General features: G+C 34.7%; 1 protein-coding gene across 1 annotated transcript in view; it reads left to right on the forward strand.

Annotated features, from left to right (window-relative positions):
- LOC132201952 (ankyrin repeat and SAM domain-containing protein 1A-like) overlaps nt 1-18,085 on the forward strand; it is a 66,356-nt gene extending 48,271 nt beyond the window's left edge. Inside the window, exons 10-17 of the mRNA XM_059628522.1 lie at nt 3,349-3,505; nt 9,583-9,900; nt 10,301-10,440; nt 10,536-10,898; nt 13,452-13,769; nt 14,109-14,270; nt 14,350-14,487; nt 15,824-18,085. Coding sequence (XP_059484505.1) covers nt 3,349-3,505; nt 9,583-9,900; nt 10,301-10,440; nt 10,536-10,898; nt 13,452-13,769; nt 14,109-14,270; nt 14,350-14,487; nt 15,824-16,108 — 1,881 coding nt within the window. The 3' untranslated portion in view covers nt 16,109-18,085. The remainder of the gene's footprint in view (nt 1-3,348; nt 3,506-9,582; nt 9,901-10,300; nt 10,441-10,535; nt 10,899-13,451; nt 13,770-14,108; nt 14,271-14,349; nt 14,488-15,823) is intronic.
- Nucleotides 18,086-22,044: the final 3,959 nt, after the last annotated feature.

The raw sequence follows: 22,044 nt of genomic DNA on the forward strand, positions 1-22,044 counted from the left end.
GTGAAGAATGTTAGTTGAATGGAAAAATGGCTCTTTGCTAGCAAACAACTTGCTAAAGCACGGCGCACTCTCCTTCGAAGAATATAGCGCACCGGCCGCTAGAGCCATATTTTGCAAACATTTGTTAGAAATCAACTTTATTAATCGTATCAAATGAATATTTTTTGTTACTTCATTTTAAGTTATGACAACGTAATTATTACTCTATTAAAATTAAATAATATAACATCTTTTAGCAGAATATTCTGCTTAATTAAAAGAAACTTTTATTCATTAAATAATTTTAATAAAATTTATTATTTTTTTATGTTTAATATTTCATTTTTACAGCAATTTTATTTTTAGAAGTCTTCCACAATATTAATATTTGAATCAATTCGAGTTATAAGATACAGTTATATGCAACTAATCAATATATTTGTTTCCCCATCAATAAACATGAATGTTTGATTAGAGTCATCAATTCAATAGTCGAGTCCTGTGTCATCATAAAATTTATGTTTTGATCGTTATATAAAAATATTCAAAATAAAAATTAAATTTGCTTGAAATTAAGATAATACATAGAAATAATATTATTTTTCTGATTTGACTGAATCAATTTACAAAAGGATTTTACCATTTGTACTTGTAACATCACATTTAATAAATTATTATAAAGCTCAGTGTAATAATAAAACTATTATAAATTTAAAGTCAGCATCTAATAAAAAGAAATCTTGAAAAAACAGGCTTATCTTTGATGCGAATGTTAAGTAAAGATATTAAGATATACATAAAAATAATCACACGATTCACCACTTTCTTACACTTTCATGAACAATGCATCACTGTAATTCTAAAAAAAACTGTATGTACAATTTTTCTCAATTGAAAGTAAGTCTGATCGAACTGGCTACTTTCTCACAAATAATTGTATAATATCACTATTTATGTAATTAAATATTTTTTGATAGAATTTAAAAAAAAATATATATTTTAACAGGATAATTGAATAGGGATATTTAATTTAATAATTAAATGTCTGAAGCTTCAATGAGCAAAAACGTTTCTGGTCAATTATTTCGATTATATTTGATATCATACAATATTAACAAAACATTTTGGCCCATTTACAATTTGAACAACATAAAAATAATTTGCTACATAAGCCACGTGAAATTGAATTTTAATTTCAAGTGCGCTGCCATTAATGGCGTGTCGAGCTGGGCAAAGCCGCGGTGGAAATTAATCACTGGCGTTGAGCCGGTTTGTCAGCGGGGGCGGCACTTTTTGGCGAACGGTTTATTCGCAGCTGGGGAGGCGGGGGAGGCGGGCGAGCGCAAATTCCATATCGGCACGCGCTTAACGCTTAACAGGAGATGAGCAGCGGCGAAATGTGCAGCCAAAGCGACTCTCTACCTTCACATTGTGCTGTGCACACATCCACACGCCGCTCATTAATGATGCATGGATTCACCGGCAAACGAGCAAATTCCCTCCCTCGGCAATGCAAAGCCATAATGTGGCGAAAGAGAGACTTTTTGTCGCACCTGCGACGAGATTCCTTCCGCACGGTCGACCTGCAAATAATTTGCTGCCGCGCGGACAGGTGCGCGAATTTACATCTGCACGAGTAATTAGATTTTCGAGATTTTTGCTTCTTCTTGTTTTCGATTTTGTTTTACTCTCGAAAGAGCAGGAAACCTCAGAGGACAGGAAGTGGAAATGTCTGCCAGAAAGGGGAAAGATCACTATTTTGTGGTCTGTGAAATGAAGCAGTCGGTCGAGAGAAGTGGTCATCAAATGCATTGTGCTCTGCGGACAAACAAATTATTGGCAAGGGAAGGAGCAATTTAGCTCAAAAACATCGAGAACATATAATAGAAAATATTGGACCGGGACATATTTTTGATGCTTTTCGGTCTGTTTTGGCCTCACCAGCTGCCATAGCAATTTTTCCATATCACTTGATCCGGGACTGGATATTGGTGGGAAAGTGGACATGATTTCATTTTAGAACGAAAACAAGATGGGATTGAACAGAATTTGTTACAATAACACACACGGCTAATGAACATTTACTTCATGTATTCATATATTTAAATCTGTGTTTGCTAAAATACTTTAACTGACATAAAAATTATTTTAATAATACTTGCAAATTAAATTTAAAACTTTTTGAATTTTTTATTTATTACTATAATTTAATAATTGATAATTTTATGTTTATTTCTTATACTTTTTATTATAAAAATTGTAGTTTTTTTTTCAAAATTTGATGATACTTTTTATACTATTTTCTTTCCAGTAAAATAATGATAATAATAATATAATAAGAAAATAATTAATTAATTAAATAAATTATAGCATTTTAAAGTAACAAATTTTATATCTCATATTTAATTACGACAATTAAGTAAGATGTTGTGCATTACATTGTATCTGAATGAAGAATAAATAAATAAATTATAGATTTCCGATATTAAAATTTAATATTGGCCCAACTCCAAATAGAAATCAATTTTAGCATTTCTTTTTCGTTCCGCCTCACAAGTTTGATGAGGCTCGGGGTTCAACTGCTGACATAATGACCCAGCTCGGGATGTTCACCTTTCAGTGACATTTAAAGAAGGGTGGCATTTGAAAAGGTCGGTCGAACTGCGCCGATTTTTGGCCCTTTGTTCGCAGCCTTGGGTCGTTTTTTGCGCAGCTCACTTTAGTTAGTCTTCGCCATGCCGTGCTCAGGGCTGCTCGCTTTGCTCTGCCTGGTGCCCCAAAAGCCCGCAGGGTCGGTCGTTAGGTGCAGGGTCGTGCCCTGGCAGAATGATAAGCGGCGACATGACATTCTGCCGTGGCTGCAAGACCTCAAAGCGCAGGACAAGCTTCCTTGGGTTAAGGTCCATATTTCGGATAACATTTTGTCACAGGGAATTATTTTCAATTTTTCAATCATTTTATTTAATTTATGCCTGAAAATTAGCACAAATGTTTTTAAATTGAGTCAGATTAATTGAAATATATTTTACGCTTTTCTTGTTTGGTTATTCTCATAATTAATTAAATTTAGAGTATTTTATAATTTTAATTTTACTTGATTCACTTTCAGCTAAAACTATATTTATTTTTATTAAGCTAAATGAAACTTTCACAATGTTTTTTACACTTAAGAAATTTACTAACTTCGGTAGCGTGTCTTATTTAATTGGACTAAAAAGCATTAATTTTAAGTCGAACTTAAAATTTAATAATGTGGACAAATAAACAATAATAATGATAATAATAAAAATAATAATAATAATCAAAATTATGTGTTTTTTGTTGAAATTGGAGATGAAATTTAGCTGAGAATAATTCTGGTTGTTTCAGGAGTACAAGAGGCGTTCGAAGGACATTGAGACCGAAACGGACGAGGATGTTCTTTACTGCTCGTTCGGAGCGTCGTCAGGGTCACTTTCGAGCAACCTCTCGTCAGACAAGAGCATCGACTTCGTGGAAGAGTTCGTCGGTGACGCGCCTTTTGCCGGTGAGTCTCTCGATTTTAATTTTATGACGCCGAGCGTGTGAGAAACCGCGGCAATAACAAGTTTAGCGAAGAATCCCTTTGAAAATGACTTAATTGGCGGCCGATGTTCACTTTCAAAGGGACCCCAACTCGCTCGTTACCGCAAATTGTCGCGCCCGCGCGCCGGATTTGTCCATTTATGAAAATCACAGGGCACGCGTCTGAGCAATAACCCCTTCCTTCATCAAAATGCAATTGAGAGGAGGATGCACGTGACTCAAAAAATGAGCCTTTTATCGCCTCTCCTCCCCCGCGGCGGCGGCGGCGACGACTAATAAGGCATTCCCTCGAAAAGATTTTAATTAACTCATTATTATTCGCGCGGCGAGGGCGACTCTCCTTTCAACGTGTTTTTTTTTTCTCTTCTTTTACTTAACTTTACTCTCCTTTAACTTTGCATGCACATCAAAAAATCCAATTCCCGCCGTGTACTTTGCATACACTCTACATTTTTGCTTTTCAAATAAAAATCGCGGCTGAAAAGAAATGTGCTCGTAAAGAGGTTCTTGAAATTATGACTCACACACGTCACCGTGTCTGGGACTGCAGACGTTGAAAAAAAGGTATTGTTTCTTTTGCTAAAAGTCAATTTTAATCCTTCGCACTTGAATAAGATTTTAAGTGACATATTAATGTGCATTAGTTCGATATATTTGTCATTGGATTTCATCAAAAGTGTAAATTTTGAAATTAATCCGGTGCTATATATAATTTTTAATTTTTTAAAATTTTGCAAATAGAAGTTAAATTTCTTTAGATAAGTTAAAGCTCCACACTGCTTAATTGAAGTAATAACACATTATTACTTTAATTAAGCAGAGTGGAGCCTTAACTTATCTAAAGGAACTTAACTTCTATTTCATTACCCTCAGTGTTCAAGTTTTTTAAATGTATTTATTGGATAAAATATTTTTATTTAAATTGATTGAATATAAACTGGTTTCAATAGCAATAACAAAATAGCAAATAAATTTTTTATCAATTAAAATAAAATAATAAATGCTTAAAATAAAATTATTAATTGATTTAATTTAGGAAAAAATACATAGTATGCATAACGTTTAATTAAATATGGTGTTAAAAATATTTTAAACAGTTAACAAATTTATTTATATTAATACTTTGTAAAGCCGAAAAAAGTGAAATTATTTTTTGAATGCTGGACCAAAACGGTGAATCACACTTACTTAAAGGTGAATGAATGACGATAGAAAACTCTCGCTTGAATAATTTGAGTACAATGCTCCTCCGGTGTCATTGTTGGTCGCTGGTGACTTCTTCTTACAATCCTTTGAGAGGGGGAAGCGCGCGGTCTCTCAGGTCGTGACTTCCTAGTCAAGGAAACGCCGAGCTCCGGTGCTCCTCTCACACTTTATTGCTTTTCTTTAGTATTGTTTTTCGAGCGCGCCGAAGCAAATGGATTTCTGTTTTGTGCCGCAGATCGCGAGTTTCAGTGAGTATATTTGTGTTGGATTTGTTTAAACCAGACTCATCCTTGGAGATCTCTTTATTAAGTGCACTACTTGTCTTAACCGAAAACTAATTAAATTTTGCTAGAATGTTCTTTAACCTACTGAAAAGGGGCAACAACATAAGCAATTTTTTCATTTTTATTTTTACTAAATTTAATGTAAAATTTAATTCAATCTAATGACACTCCTTATTACTAAAGCTATTTTTACATAGCAATATTCAAAGAAATGAATGATTTTTTTTTATCAAATTTTGCTTAAAAAATGCTCAATGATAAAATACATTTTTCTTTTTTCATTCTATTGAAAATTTGAGGATCAAGTTAAATTTTCCTTAAGTCGCATTGAAGGCGTTGTCTTGGCCAGGATTGTAAACCACCTTACTTCTTTTGTCACCGCTGGAGGCACTTTGCATGTATTACTTTTGTCAAGAGGCCGAGTTCTCTCTCCAAGCCAATCAAAATCAGAAAATCCTCCTTATTCAGCTTGGCTTTGTTGTTGATGCTTTCATTGTTCTCTAATTCCCTGTGAGACCACCGTAGGAGCTTTGAATGATAAAAATGAGGCATCTCGTCAATTTGAGCTCCGTGTTCTGTGTCAAATTGATTGATCGAGCAAAGTTGTACGAAACTCGCTTGCTTGGTAGCTTCTTTTGTGCGTCGCACCAGAGGAGAAACAAAAAATGAAATATAAGGAAATTTTTTTAAGAAGAAAAAAAAGGAAACGTATTTTTCACATATGGAAAATTCTAATTGATTCCAGTGCACAAAAAATTAACAAGAATTGTCAATGTTTTAGTAACTTTTGTCTTGTCCATAAACATTCTTGCCTCAGCATTGATACTGATATATTTAATTCCATAAAAGCAAGTTCCAAGTAATCTCCATCTTGCTTGAGGTTAAAATAAAATACGCCGCATGTTGTGTTGCACTGTAAAAAACGGAGCTTTCTTATCCGAAGCAGCAACACGAAGAAAATATAATCTCTTGAGCGACGCAGAACATTTTGCGGTTGGATCAGGTCTTGACTGCTTTTTATTTATACTGATTCGCGACCCAGTTTTTGTATTCGGCTGCAGTATTGCACTGCTTTAATCGAAATTCAATCTCTCCTCGATCTACTGGATCTGGATCAAAAACAGTTACGATTACCGGTTTTAAATGAAAGCAAAAAATTGAAACCGCAGATTTCCTTAAAAGGGATAAATTTACGCCTGTTCATACTTTGAAGACGTCATTTTCATATTAAATTTGTGGCAAAATACTTACGTCAGAGAAAGTACATTAAAATATGTAATATAATTTTTCACTAAATTTAAATAAACAAACTTTTGGTTTTTATACCAGTTGGCCAATTAAAATAAAAATCCACACGGGAAAAAATGCAATTTTTCTATTGCATTTCCTTCATTAATTTTAATAGCAGGTGAAATTTCTACTTCTTTCGAGAAAGAAAAAAAAACATTCGCACACTGAATTAAAATTAAGCAATTTTCTCACAGGAGAGCAATTTTATTCGACGTGTGTATTTTTGAGGCAGCTACTTAGTAAGTCGATTAGTATGTTGGGTGCATTACAAGGAAGGAAGTTAGTGGGCCTGGCTGGCTAACTACTGTTTTATCCTAACAACACTGCGGAGAGGCGTGCGAACAAGCCGCGTGACGTAGCCCTGTTTTTATTTACTTCGAAAATACTCCCACTTTTGATAAGCCATATACAATGGTTTAAAATTCCCATCGGCCCCTCTATTATTTATTTCAGTCGGTATTTGGCCTCACTGGCGCAAACTGCAAACATTTCGCTGCAATTTCCTGGTGCATTTCAATTCAAGGTTGGCACTTCAGCCTGCTCGGCAGTGGCAGCAGCACCGAGCAGTGGTTTATCTTATCACACTTAGCAGTTGTTGCTGCTGCTGGTTTGTCAAAGTTCTGGGTCGACTGTAGCGTTTAACAGGAAAAGTCATTTTTCGATCCTTCCAAATGGGAACGGTGAGATCATTTGTGTAGAAAGTGGTCGGATCGAGGCGCTCATTATTCAATTGTTATGTCTCAAGGTAAGCGTGATTATTTGTTACTTATCCACTCAACAAACACCCACATTCCAACTCTTTCCTTCTGCTAATTTATATAAATCCGTACGATTACACGAAGTAATTTCTCCCGCTCCTTTAAATGGGGTCGACGATCTTTCCCAATAGCTAAGAATGCAATTAAGATGATTGACTTTGTAACTCAGCCCAGGCCGTGACTGTGCAGTGATTGATTTATTACTCAAATTGGTTGCGAAGGTTAAATGCACTTCTCTGATTGTTGTCGTTTACAGCGTAATAGCAACTGATTAGGAGGAAGAGATTATTATTATTATTTTTTGTATTGTCGAAAGTAGCCATTTAAAGACGAGTCACTCGGGTTGATTCTGTAAGCTTATCAGGTGCAAAAGTTGGTTGCGTCGTGAGTCGTGAAATTTATCAAGGTTGTAAACCATTATCACTCAAACAGCAGTAACGCGTGTCGCGTGTTAGATAATGGGTTAAATTCTGCGCTTGAATTTAATTTAATTGGTCGATATTTGAGAGGACGTTGAAAATAGAAAATTGTTAAAGACGAAGGATGATTTTTTACTCTGGGAGACATAATTGTTGGTTGTTTATTTGTCCACATTTTTACAATACATTGTTTACGTACAATTGTTGAAAACAATGTAAACAATAAAGGATTTTTTTTATACAAATGGCATGACCACTAGTAATAAACTTTGAAATATATAAGTTTTGAAATTTATATTTAATGAAAATTTGGACAGGGCGAGATCATGAAATATAATTTGCAGCAGAAGTCGCATAATTTTTGTTGAAGTTAAGAACCTATTTTTCCCTTTTGTTGGTATTCAAACAATTTTCATAGTTTTCTCAAGGCTACCCCGGAAGTAAAATCTTATCAAGGGATAAGTTTCCTCTAATGTCGCAATCAAGAGACCATAAAAACAACCAAAGAATAGCAGCAACTATAGTTATCGACTAATAATATATTCTCTTTTCCTGTAATGCTTGTTTTTCTATCAAAAATATGTTTAATTTTTAATTATATATTACATTAACAACTTGGTTTCCGATTAATGATACACTGTTTTTTTACATACTTTTTGTATTCCATCTCAATAAAATTATTTTATGCTTTGTTAATACTATTTATTTTAATTATTTATTTTAATACCATTTTTGGTATTTTTACATATATATGTGATCTTTGAATATATAAGAATAATTTAAATTTTTATAAAAAAAATGAAACTAGTTTTAAAAATTACAAAAATTAAAATATATTACTTTGTATAATTTGATAAAAATTTGTTTTTAAAATTTAATTTCAACAAAAGAGAATTTTAATTTTTTTTAACTCCTTAAATCATGACTTGTTAAATGAAGTTAAAAGTTTTCAAAAATTAAAATTGAAAAGGCTTGTCTTTTGCCTTTAATAGTGCATCATTACCGAACAAAGCGCGCACGTCAATTTTACTGCCGCGACATTTACGATGTAGTCATAAATTAGGCGCCTGCGTCAAGTAGTGCTTTCGTCGGGAGAGGCGATTGTTTCATGGACCGGGCGAAATTCTCATATAAATTGTGATGCCGCCAAGGGCCATATGGCGGCGTTATTAGTGTTAATTAATTAAACCCATCTGCTGATCGAAACAAGAAGTTTTATTATTGGTTGGAGAGGCGAGTGTAGAAGCCGTAAAACTCTCTTTCATGCCGGGGCACAACATGACATTACAAGAAGAGAAGACGCGTGACCCGAGTGCCAAACGCTGTGCGTCGCCCATCTCCATATAAATTACAAAATAAAGAGGAAATGATGGCTTTTTTAAGTATGCTAATTTTATTACCCCAACTAACGAACGACTCGCTCCGGGTGAAAAATAAAATTTTCCAGCGTTATATTTTTTTCCCCGTTCCAATCAAAGCGGATTTGCGGAATGATTTCTTTTGTTCTTTCGGGAATTGCACTCGTGTGTACGCACATTTTTGTTCGGAGGCAGTGGAAAAAAATCGAAATAATGACGCTCAAGCGCCGGCTTTGTGCAAGTTGATTAAGAGTTAATGGGATTGTTTTGCAATTGCTCTCTCGTCGCACGGTGGCGGCGAGCGCGCCGGCTCGAAAACCTTCACAATGCTGGGAAAATAATTGAGACCAATTAAACTTGAATTGCACCGTGGTTCTTTTTTTTCGCTTTTGGCTCTCAAGTGCACTCCAGCAGAACGCTCGCGCTCATATCAATTGTTTCGCATAATTTGTTTTATAAATCATATTATCATATTTTTTCATGGAAATCTACCTCTTTGTTGAAGAATAAAAGAGAAATTGAATAGAGATAAAAAAAAAATATGATATTAAGGGAAAAAAAGCTAATTTATTTGCAGAAAATTGCAATTTAAAGAAGTTTTACAACAACGAAGCACTTTTTTGTAGAAATTCAATTCATTTATTCTCTCGCAACAAGTCAAACAAAAATAGAAAAAATTAGTTTTAAATCAATTTTAATGCGTTTTCTGATCTTTTTGTTCCAGGCTTACTCAAAGGGTCGGTGCCGACCTCCAAAGTTGAAGCCATGTCCGTCGATTTCAATAGGCCGCTCGAGAGGCCAAAGACTTTGAAGCAAATCCAAAATATCTACGAAACGCCAAAATCTGAGGACATGGACAGCGACGACATCAACAGGAAAGGGTCGCAGGGGCCAACGGACAAAAGTCTGTCCATCCTGAGTCCCTTCGACGAGCAGGAGGAGTGGGCAAAGATTTCAGAAATTATGGCATCTTTTGGCACTGGGCTTGTTAGGGAGTCAGTTTTCGTCACCGAACTGGAACAGGAATTTCAAACAAGATTAGGTGAATACAAATTTTGATTAAATTCGCATATAAAACCTTTTTAAATTAAATTTATAGACTGGATAATCCTTTTTCATTAAAAACTCTGATTATAGTTGAAAAATTACAGAAATTCTAAAATATTCAAAATAACTAAATAACTAAATAATAAAAGTATTTGTTTTTCTTGGAAAAGTTTAAATCTAACATAATTTTGAATTGAAATTAAACATTTCATTGTCTAGAGAAAATTTTGAGCGAATTTGAGGTAGGCTTAATATTTAAAAAAATTAAATTTTAAAGAATATAATTCAATTTAACAAATTTTTTTACTTATGAAAGCAAGAATATCACTTTCATTTTATTGACAAGTGACCCTAGTGACACGCATATCTGATGCAAAATAAATATTTTCCCACAGGGCTCAGCAAGCAAGACAGCCTGACCAGTCCAAGTGCACCTCCTCCACATGCCTCTGTCGGCGAGTGGCTCAGAAGTATTGACATGGCCAAGTATGAGAGGGCTTTTGTCAAGCACGGCTTTGATGACATCAACTTTATTGTGAGTAGCTCCCTTTCACAAAGGACAAAGTTCTTCAAAGTCCATCCAATATATGTATATATTTGTCTGCAAATCTAATTTTCATTTAATTCCAGAACGGATTGATTCAGCCTCCCGATCTGATTCGCTTCGGCATCACCAGTTCGGAGGAGACGTCAAAAATCATCGCCGCCATCAAGCAGCTGCCGGACAAGCTGAAGAAGGTTGGCAGCAACGGAGAGAAAATCCCCGATTCGGTGCACGTGTGGCTCAAGTCGATTCACCTGGAGCACTACGCCGAGACCTTCCAGAAGCACCTGTTCAGCGAGTTCCAGAAAGTGATGCGCGTATGGGACGAGGAGTTGACCACAGTGCTGGACATTGAGAAAATCGGACACAGACGGCGAATTTTAGCTTCGGTGGGAAATGAGGCGGCCCTCAGTGCAGACCTTGAAACTACCATTGACGCCTCAATCAAGGTAAGAAAAAAATAATTATTTGCCAAATTCAACAGATAAAATGCAATCAACTAACAAGAAAAATGCTTTAAAAAATATCATTCATTTTTTCTTCTTTAATTAAAATTAGAAGAAAATAAATTTAATTTAATAATATCATTCAGATTGGAGATAGATATTTATATATTATTTTAAATTTAAAAAAAAAAATTTCAGCATAAAAAAATCTAAACGATTTTTACATATGCATTATTTTCAATTTTAATTTATAAAAAAGTGTGATCCTTAAATTTTATTGCATTTTCTAATATTTTATTTAAATTTCAATTTGAAACGTCCTTCCTTTGACTAGAATTTGAATTAGTGAAATTATTCAAGTGCGAAAAACCCCTACTTGATTTCGGAGCTGACAGAGAAAATTATGGATTATGCGGTTCTGTTTTCACCGAATAATGAAAAACACCCCCTCGCGATGCTGCATTGTCGGTTATTATTGCAAGAGAAAAAGCTCATTTTTCTGCCCCCTTTTTTAATCTTTCGGGGTGTATTATTGTTCCCCTGCGGCTCGTCGGCGGAGCGGAGGAAGAAAAATTCCACACCCCAACCAACAATATCCTCCACCATTGAAATTCATCGCAGGAGCATTTTTCTTTTTTTTTTGTATTATTATTATTTCTCGATGAAAAAGGGATGGGTGTGTGTTGTGTGTGTGTGTGTGTGTTTGATGCTGTAATTCTGGGTGCACCGGCTCGGGTCTGGCAGCCGCGCCTGCCGCCGCCACCGAGCGCAGTGTCCGCGAATCAGCCAAGTGTTGCGCACCAGTGCACCGCCAGTCATCAGCAGCTGATCTGTTTAGGCCGCAGGCACTCGCAGCTCAGCATCACAGCCACCCACCCCCGACAACCCCCGGCAGCCGCGCGCATTCAATCATCCAACCCCGCAGTCCTTTTGAATTTTAATACTCGCTGCTCTGCCCGCGGAAAGCTGCTGCTGTCTGTATATTTTCGCTTCGGCCGCGAAAATCTCCATCCACCACCAATTACGGGGATTAATGCCAGATTTTAGCGAATTCCATGGGTTTTTTTTACAAGGAAAAAACTAAAATTTTTGTGGTACAATTCCACGATGGAGGGTTCGACTTTAAAAATCAGCTTTTCTCGACCACTGCCAAGAAAGCTCATTCATGAATTAATTATGCAGCCTGCAGTTGATACGTGTAAAGCAGGATATTGCTTTTTTTCCTTTTTTCTTAAACAATAAACAACTGATTAAACATGTAAATGAAAGCTCATTATGATAAATTCAAATCATTATTATATTATTTTATTTTTACACCAAAACAAAATGTTTTTTTATAATGTTTAATAATATTTTTATAACAATTTATTTGAACTTTTTCGTTTGATTTTGTTTTTTAATTTAAATTTGTTAGCATCTATGTCGTAATTAAGGTAAAGAATTTTACAGGAATTTTAGAAATAAAATTAATTTTTTATTTTACATATAATTTTGCTTCCTTCTTTGTAAACAATTATTTTATAAATTAAATATTGATTGGGCTAAATAGGTGTGAGAAAAAAAGTATTGAGATTTTAAATTGAACCTTTTAATTTTCTAAAATGAGCTACAGAAATCAGAAGTTAAGGATGGAGAACAATATTTATGATTTACCAAAGTAAAAAAACATCTGTTCTTTGTATTGCTCAATCTATCACATTATTTATTACTTGCAAACTATGAAATCCGTTTTTGATAGATTCATTCATATAATATTCAGATAATCAATAACAATGCAGTTACCATTTTTTTGTAACAACTCTAGTCCAATGTAATTTAAGAAAAATGTTCATCATTTTCCTCCAAAATTGAAATGTTTGGGAAAATGTGTGTCATGTCATTTGATATTAAATATATTTTTCCATTTCTTTATATTATAAGTAATGAAAATTGTACAAAATTCAAAATTTTTGTTTAATCAAACTATACATTATTTCCCTCCATTTCTTCACTACATAATCCATCAACGTCTCTTCGAATGCCAAAAAATATTCTTCACTCAAATAAAATAGTTGCAAATGATATTTATTGATCAGAGGCAAAATATAATATGTAAACTTTAAATTATCCTTAATGTGCATTTTTGATGGGGAACGTTTCAGTAAAAATTATTTCAGTGTAGGTAGTGCAAGCTCCTCGTTAATCCATCCATATTACATAAAATTTAAAATCTCACCCAAATCAAAGTGGGAATAATTCAGCAAAAATATAATTTAACTAATTTTCGTCCCTAAATTTAACTCAAATTGACTGGTTTTTGTAATATTTCAAATTTTCACTCGCTTTAACGAACAAATGAATCAAAGTAGGGGAGGAAAATATAAAAATGCAATAAAAGAAATAAAAAATGATGGCTTTTGCTTCGACAAATGGCCCCCCGTTGGGTACGATTTTCCCCCCATAGGGATCAATAATTGAATATCGTGCGCGTCTCTGTCTGTTTCTCTCTCGTTCACATTCCAATTCCAATCTGCGGTGAATTGCAATTGATTCCGCGCTACTTGTTTCTGTAATTAGCCCCCGGAGGAGACGCCCGGCGGCACCACAAGCAACACAGGCACCCTCCGGCACAGCAAGAAGTCGCGACCCGCCCCTCCGCCCCCGGTCGCCGCTCCCAGGGTCCCCGCCGCCAACGGCACGGCCGCCGAACCCGCTGCCAAGGAGGCCAAGGAGGCCAGTGAAGAGGCCAAAGAGCAGCAGGCCATCAACGACTCCAGGGAACTGACCATCAGGGACCCCAACGAGCTGCTGGTCGGGGTGCCCTCGACCCTGACCACCCACTGGAGACACGCCCCATACGCCCTCGTCAACGGATTCGTTACTTACTCAGCACTGGTGAGTCCCAATGTGATTTTTATGTCTATATTTTAAATTGAAAAGTATTTCCATTTCAAGTTTAATGAAAATGAAAAACTTTACCTTCTTGTAAAAAAAAAAAAAATTGTTTTTATTAAAAAAATGTACTCAATATTTATATTAATTATCTTCAATTTTATATATAATTTTTTATTATTGTGTTCTTTTGTAAAATTTTTATGACCATTTTATTAAGAAATCATTTTTTTGGTGAAAAAAAAATGAATTTTGAGACAAAACTGCACCACCACCAGCAAAATGGTTTTAAGTGTATTTTTTTTAGTGTAATTTTTAAATTTGCGGTTTTTGTGTTGACAGTACTTGGGTTCAACACTTGTGAAGCAGTTGTTGGGCACCGAGTCAACGAAAAAGTCGATCCACAAGCTGAAAAAGTCGATGGTCACCCGCGACAACAAACCGCCAGAAGTCTTTCTCTCGATCTCGTACCGCGGCGTCCAGTTCCTCGAGGCGGAATCAAAAGTAAGAAGGCGAAAAAGAAAGTCACGCCCGATCGATTGATCATGTTTGTTTGTTTTTTTCTCTGTCCGGCTTTTACCAGGAGCTGGTATGCGAACACGAGATCAGGAATATCCACTGCGCCTGTCAGGACGCGGATGACTTGACACATTTCGCCTACATCACCAAGGACCACAGCACCAAAGACCATTACTGCCACGTGTTCTGCGTCAAAACCATGGTAAGAATGATAAATATACGCATGTCTTTAATTGATCGTTTTGTAGTGTAGCTACCTAGAAACTTGTTTTGATAGAAATTATCATGTTTTTAGATATTTAGCATTTAAAATTGATTTTTACTACCATTTTACCCTGAAATGAGTAAAATCAACTAGAACGTTTTAAGGACTTCTTATTGACATAGTCAAATCAAGTCCTTACAACAATATAAACAGATTTTTGCGATTGTTGAAAGACAATTGGAAATTTTAATCACCATTGTTGTAAAGACTTGATTTGACTATGTCAATAAAGAGTCCTTAAATGATTTAATTTCAAATTAAAAAACCCTACATGCTTAATATTTTTTGTTTTAATTTTTATTATTTTTGTTAAAATAAAACAATAATTTTATTTTATACAATATTTTTTTAACAAAGTATTTTTCTGCATTTTAACCTCAGCTATATTATTAATCACATTATAAGTATATTAAAATTTACGTATTGAAATATTATGAGAGTATTTTTATAAATAGTAATGCCTAGAATCTTTAGACCAAAAAACTTGCCGTAAAGCCAATCATCAAAATGCAAAATGTTTTGTTTTTTTTCTTTCATCTAATTTCAATTGCTATTATTATTATTTTTTTTATTCTTCTCGGTCAATACAAAAAAATTTAAATTGGAAAAAGGGAAGAAAGTGTTTACAACTAGCAGATCTCTTCTAAAAGAGACTCGGCCGCTGCGGTAAACCCACACTATCGTATAAAAAAAGAGAACAATATCACAAGCACTTAAAAATCTATCATGCTACTCATTTGTTGATTAATTTATATAAAAGCCAATTATTAAATATTAATTTTATCAGAACGTCATTTTTCTAAAAATAAATGAAAAAAAATCAAGTAGAGATTTTCATACAGTTTGAAGAAGTTGACACTCGAGGAGATGGTCATGGAAAATAAATGGATCGGGCCTTTTCCTCGTTTGTTTCAATTTTCTGTAACGAGGAAAAAGCCCGATCTATTCATTTCCAGGTTCATACAGCTTAAATTAATTATTTTTTTTTTTTCTTAAATAAGTAGCAAATTTAGATCAAATTTCAATTGAAAGAAATTTATCAATGGATCATGGAAATTCAAACATTTTTTTTCTATAAAATTAGGATTTTCAAAGACAACAAACTAAGTAATTAATTAATTAATTCTCTTGAGTCAAGTTTCTAATAATGAGCATCATAATCACTATTTTTAAGCAGAAAAAATTAAAAGAAATTGGATTGGTCCTGAAAATAAGTAGTCTTGAAATAGAAGAGGAAATTTGAAGTTAATATGTTTCGCTTTTGGAATTCCAGGACCTAGCGTCGCAGATAATTCTGACGTTGGGGCAGGCGTTCGAGGTCGCGTACCAAATGGCCCTTCGGGAGCAGTTCACCGGGGGCAACGGCGGCGCCAAGCCAGGACACACCCGGTCGCAGTCAGAGCACCAAATCAAGAGCCACAAACTGGGCCCCGAAGGCAACGGCCACTCAGTCAACAGCCACACGCGGTCGCACTCGATCAACGGGGTCATTCGGCCGGACGAGGTGACCTCGGGGACGACGTCGAGGCCGCCAATAGTGTTTACGGAGGACATGTGATCTTTAAGAAGCACAAGTAAGAGAGACTTCAACGGAAATCTGATCGTTCCTTATTATTTTTAATTTTTTACTCACGCGCACTCACTCACGCTCATCATAGTTAAATTTGCTCTCGATTGGCTGAAAATCGGGCCGAGTGATTCTAAAATATAATTGGGAAAAGTTTAATGATAAATACGGGCCTACTTAAGGAGATTCAACGACGCAAGTTTTGGTTTTTTGCTCAATGACAAAATCGAGGCTTTCATCTTCGGACGGTGTCGTGTAATCGTTAAGGGTGTGTTTCTACCTCCATGGAATGATTAATGATGGGGAAAAAGTGAAAAGCATAAATATTCGTACAAACCACATTAGGTGGCCAATATAATGGAATGGACAATCATTCTGTTATTTTATTCTCAGGCCAACCAGAAATTGAGAAAGATTTGCACAAACTTTCATACATTTACTACCGAAAATTCACACCGTTTTAATTTCATTTTATCTGCAAGACGGGCAAAATTGATATGGCACTAATTCATTTTAAAATTATTTCAATTTAACTCGGGACTGGAAAAGGAAGTCTTAAATCTGATTGGTATACGAAAAAAAGGACCATATCGATGTTTGCTTGGTGAATTTTGAGTTTTTTTTTCGCAGAGAGAAAATAAATAAAGTGCTTTACTTCCGAAAATATTTCCACTGGTGGAAATAAATACCGCCAACCTTTTGTGTCTCCATTGTGCTGATCGGTGTGTCCTAATGATTGTTAAATTACAAATGAATTTTCATATCATGTGTTGTTGTTGAAAGGAAAAAAAATTGGAAATTATAGCTTTCGGACCAACAAAAGTTAAGTGTTTTGTAAGTCCGCGTAACCTTCTGATGCTTTCCCTCAACCTTGTGTGTTTAAAACTCTACTCGATTCCAAATAATGTGCAACAAAAGAATTCCATATTTGAACATTGTCTACGTAAGTAGTTGTGTGTCAGTGTACCTTAATGTCAAAGAAGAAGTCGTTCAGTGATTTATTATACGCATTTAGTTCGAAAAGAACCCAATCAGTTCTTCCCACGTTTTAAGCCGATAAGTTCTGCACAAATAAATCAACCGATTTTTTTCCAATAAATAGTGTAATAATCCACGCATATAAATGAGTCACAGGAATAAATTGCCATATGAATAAAATAAAATATTCTAGTCGTGAATAAATTTTTGAGAGGAGTCGCTCATTCATTGATTCGCTTATTACATAAGTCAAAAGTCGCGAGGCCAGTCACCTTGGCCAGGTTAATTGGTCCAAGATTTATATATAAATAATGATTTTCCCATTGCAAAAGTATATAATTGCGTATATATATATATAAATTATTACAGTGTAGCTTATAACCATTTCTTATATTGATCAATAATTAAATTTAGCACTCGATTGTCACTTCCTCCTTTTTGACGAGTCATTTAAAATTAAACAACAAATCTAAAATACGCAGCGGTGCTTGCTTATATTATGCAATATAATATAAAACTATTAAGGCAAAAACTCATCACTTGTAAAATTATTATTCTCAGCACACAAACTCACGCATACACCACTTGTAAGATACATCTATTTTATCTGATTGAAATATATCGTGCTGGAAGCTAAATTTAAATACCAAGCCTGTAAATAATGTATACCCTTGTACTCAAAAGGAAAACAAAAACGTGATCAGATTAAAAGAAATCAAAGTGCAAGAGATTGGAAAGAGACCCGTATCTTAATGTACCTCTTCCTTCTGTTTTGTGAGTGCAATAAGATTCCGAGGTGTATGTAAATATTGTTGTGTAAAACCTCTTCAGGATGAAATCGATCGGTTGATTACAATTCGAAATTGAATATATATTTGAGCAGAGAAATTTGTTCCGATTTCTTTAGGGCAGACTGGTTGTGATGAAAGTTTTGCATTTGACGAATAACGCGCGCAAGAATGCAATATTGATAAAAAAAAAAAAAATGATGATATATAATTTGTTGGATACTCTTCACTCTTTATTGTATTCAATCATATTACTCTATATTATCATGATATTATTATTATGGAATATGAGAATAAATGTAGCAACATTGAAGCGGAAATCGGCTTTCTTGTTTCATTTTAAAACCCAAATTTAACAGATTTTCTAAAATACACAAAAATTTTGTATAGACATCAAGGAATTTTGTCCTCTTTTTATCATAATATAAAAGCAAAAATTATATTTCTATTCTTTTGAAGTAGCAAAATTAATGACATTTTTGGGCATTCGTTCTTGGTTGGCGAAAGAAAATTGTCTCATTTCGGCGAGAGGACTTTGTCGTCACCACCCACCCCTAACTAATATCCCTTTTTATTGCCACTAAATTGTGTGTCGTCTCGTGTCTGCACACCGGTAATTGCGTTCCATCTTCTTTTATCTTTTCCTCCGTTTCCGCCTCCCTGGACCCGACGAACGAGCTGAGCGACAGATCCTGCTGGGGGAGAGGAAGAAAGAAAGAAAGAAAGCGAAGAGAGCTGTCGTGCCACCGTAATAATGCGCGCCACTTAATTGCCCACGTCATTAAATTGGCCGCTGCAATTGCCACCCACCCCCTGCCGAGGACGCCCACTCTCCGCAGGGTTGACAAACTTTTGCCCTTTCCAAGCCGAATGTTTAGAATTGCCTTGTCTTATCTAAATTGCAGAAAATGCTTAAAAAAGTGGAAAGTCAGGCAAGAACTTTTAAAGACCCACTCCGGTCATTTGTATTTCTCTTTATTCTGAAAGATTGCTAAATTTCGAGTGTATCTTGTGAAAACACTATTTGAAAATTACAAACCGTTGCGTCTCATCTCAATCAAAAGAAAACCTAAATACGAGTGATTCGCGCGAAAAACATGTGAGAATTGAGAAGCCAATCAGATCCATCAGTTTGTTCAAAAAATTACAGAATTTGGTCACATTGGCGCTGCGATCGCTGATTTTGCCACTGATGCCCCATGGCGCTGCAGAAAACTTGGCAAAATCAGCGATCGCAGCGCCAATGTGACCAAATTCTGTAGTTTTTGGAACAAACTGATGAATCTGATTGGCTACTCAATTCTCACACGTTTTTCGCGCGAATCACTCATAATTAGGTTTTCTTTTGACTGAGACGCAACGGTTTGGAATTTTCAAATAGTGTTTTCAAAAGATATACCCGAAATTTAGCAATCTTTCAGAATAGAGAGCAATACACTTGACCGGAGGGGATCTTTAAAACAACTTAAATTTAAGTTTTATGTTAATTGCAATTTTTACATTTTTTTTATTATAACATAAACAATTATTAATATATTATCTTTTTATTGATTCGTATAATATTATTTAATTATTCACTTTTAAGAGACAATATCTTCTTGCGTGCCTTTTCAGATATTTAAAATAATATTGCTTTCTATGAACTTTTGCTATAAATTATTTCTGATTTTTTTTTCTTTTTTTATTTAATGCATCAACCTATCATCAATCATAACTATGGTAGTTGCGGAAACCATTTCCAATATACTGGAGTCACTTGTATGCTCAATTGATTAAATGATTACCAAAATATTACAAACTACATAATTCATAAGACCAAATTGTTTATAAAAAAAAACGTAGAAATACCATTCAAATAATGCAATTATTTTGTTTTGAAATTTCCCTTGGATAAATTCTTCGTGTAGACCTATCAAAGTAATAATAAAATGCAATTTAAGGTTATAATTTTCTTTAAATGGAAGCTTTTTTTATGAAGTATGAACAAAATCAACCACTTTTAGCACGACCTACTCAAGCGAAGGAGATGATCGGGCGCATAGAGAGAGAGAACTCCAGCTGCGACCAATTATTCGCGTCCTCTTCATTATTGTTAATTGCACCCCATATCCATGACCGAAAAGGGTGCCGTCGCGCTTCACATGCAGAAAATCCTAGGGCCGCGCGCTTCAATAATAAACAAAATAGGCGGCGAAGGGATTAGGCGGACGCGGCAATAATAAAAAGCGGCTGTGAGAGGAGAATGCGGATTAAGGCCGAAGAATGATTGGTAATCACGTTAGGAGGGAAAGGAAAAGTTTTCGCCTCGCTGACTTTGATGTAACATGCAGCGGTGGGTGTTGAGTCTTTTGCAGCTGTGAATTTCATTTTGATTCTCGCCTCACAAAAACACTGCATGCAGGCGCGCGGGAAAAAAGAACACTCCATCACGTGTTGCCATAGACACGCACGATGTACTTCATCCCCCAGCAGCGAACCACCCCCGATCTATATCTAGCGGCGAGCTCATTACCTTGCTGTAATTGAGAGAGCGCCGGAGAGTTTGATGACAGAGCAAGCGGTTAACTCGCGAGTGATTGCTTCTGATTAGGGGTGTGCTCGATATTCACCTGCTGATGAGCGCCAGTCACTGAGCCAGGCCAGATTTTATCCAGCCAGGCAGTTCAATACATTTTTTTTATTCATAACTTTTACTATTTGTTTGATGGTCGAAATTGTTGCAAAAAACTTTTTTTTAGGGTCTGGCCAAGACAAGGTCTTGTCGGCCTGTGCCCTTTTTAGTGGCGCAGAAGGCGCCACTCAATGTTTTTTTTTTTTTTTTTTTTTTTTTTTTTTGGGTCTGTCTATTATTTATGATTGTTTATAATTTATTATTGAGAGACAGAGAAATACATTCATTTGGAAGGAAAACATTAAATTTGATAGTATAGCTGACATTATTGTTAATTCAACTATGTCATTTTAGGGTCAACCAGCAATAGTTTGATCTTTCATTAAAAAAAAATAAGGAAGACCTAACAAGGTATGCTATCAAGATGACATACCCCGATTTTGATGAAAATTGGTGTAAAACTTCCACTACCCATTGGTACCCCAGAACGGCCATTAATTTTTTGCCATTTAAACTCCATGTAATTTTAATTACATTGGAGAAATCAGATGTAGGCAACATATATAACAGAGAAAGCTTTTTTTTTGCCTACATTTGATCGTTTTTAACAAGCGTTTTAATGAAAACTATCCTCCCTTGTGAAATTGGGCAACTTTTGATAGCCATTTCAGAACACTCAAGGGTTACATACCAACTTTCAATAAAATCGGCGTGTGTCATCTCAATAGCTTACCTTGTAAGCCGCAATTTAGCAAAAAGCACCATTTACAATCATTCCATTTCTTTTAAAAAGTATGTCTCACAAAAGTATTTAAAGCTTTATTATTTTTTTTTCCAGTTTTGCAAAATTTATAGAATGAAAGCGTCTAAATTAAGAGTATTTCAATTTTATTTTCGTTCCAATATTTATGCCGTCACTGATTTTCAAAGACAAGGCACTCCTCTTTTCTTTAATTGAAAAGTTAATTACTGAAACAATTTGCCTGAAGTTTGTAGCTAACGATATTTACAAACTGATTACAGAGTGAAAATAATTAAATTTTTCAAAACGTATGAGTGAAAAGAACATTTTCAAACCTCAAAGTATTTTGGTGAAAAAAGGTCCATTAAGATCTTTTTGGTTAAAATCCTAGTAACAAAAATCATTAAAATCTACAAAATTTATAATAAATAAAAGTCTGGTAAAAAATTTTACACCATTTTATTTAAGATTTTTATTTAATATAATATTGTTACTCTTTTTCCATTTTATTAAATAAATTAATTTTAAAAAAAATTAATAATAATTATAAGTAATCTGGTTGGTTTACGTTATATGAAAAAACTTTAAGAAAGCTGCAAAATATTGCGCATCAATGTTATTTCAGGTATTTATATAAATTTGATCCCATGACTACTCTGACTATTGATTTTGAGTAATATCAGACTAACTTTAGCCTCAACCCGTTTGGACTAATTAGAAAATATTATGATTTGATACTATAATTTCTAAAAAATCACCTGAACCTAGAATCGAAAATAGTTAATTTGGTAGTTGAAAAAATCATTCC

The sequence above is a fragment of the Neocloeon triangulifer genome, unplaced genomic scaffold (assembly GCF_031216515.1).
Source record: "Neocloeon triangulifer isolate White Clay Creek 2 clone unplaced genomic scaffold, ASM3121651v1 ptg000014l, whole genome shotgun sequence".
Classification (NCBI taxonomy): domain Eukaryota; kingdom Metazoa; phylum Arthropoda; class Insecta; order Ephemeroptera; family Baetidae; genus Neocloeon; species Neocloeon triangulifer.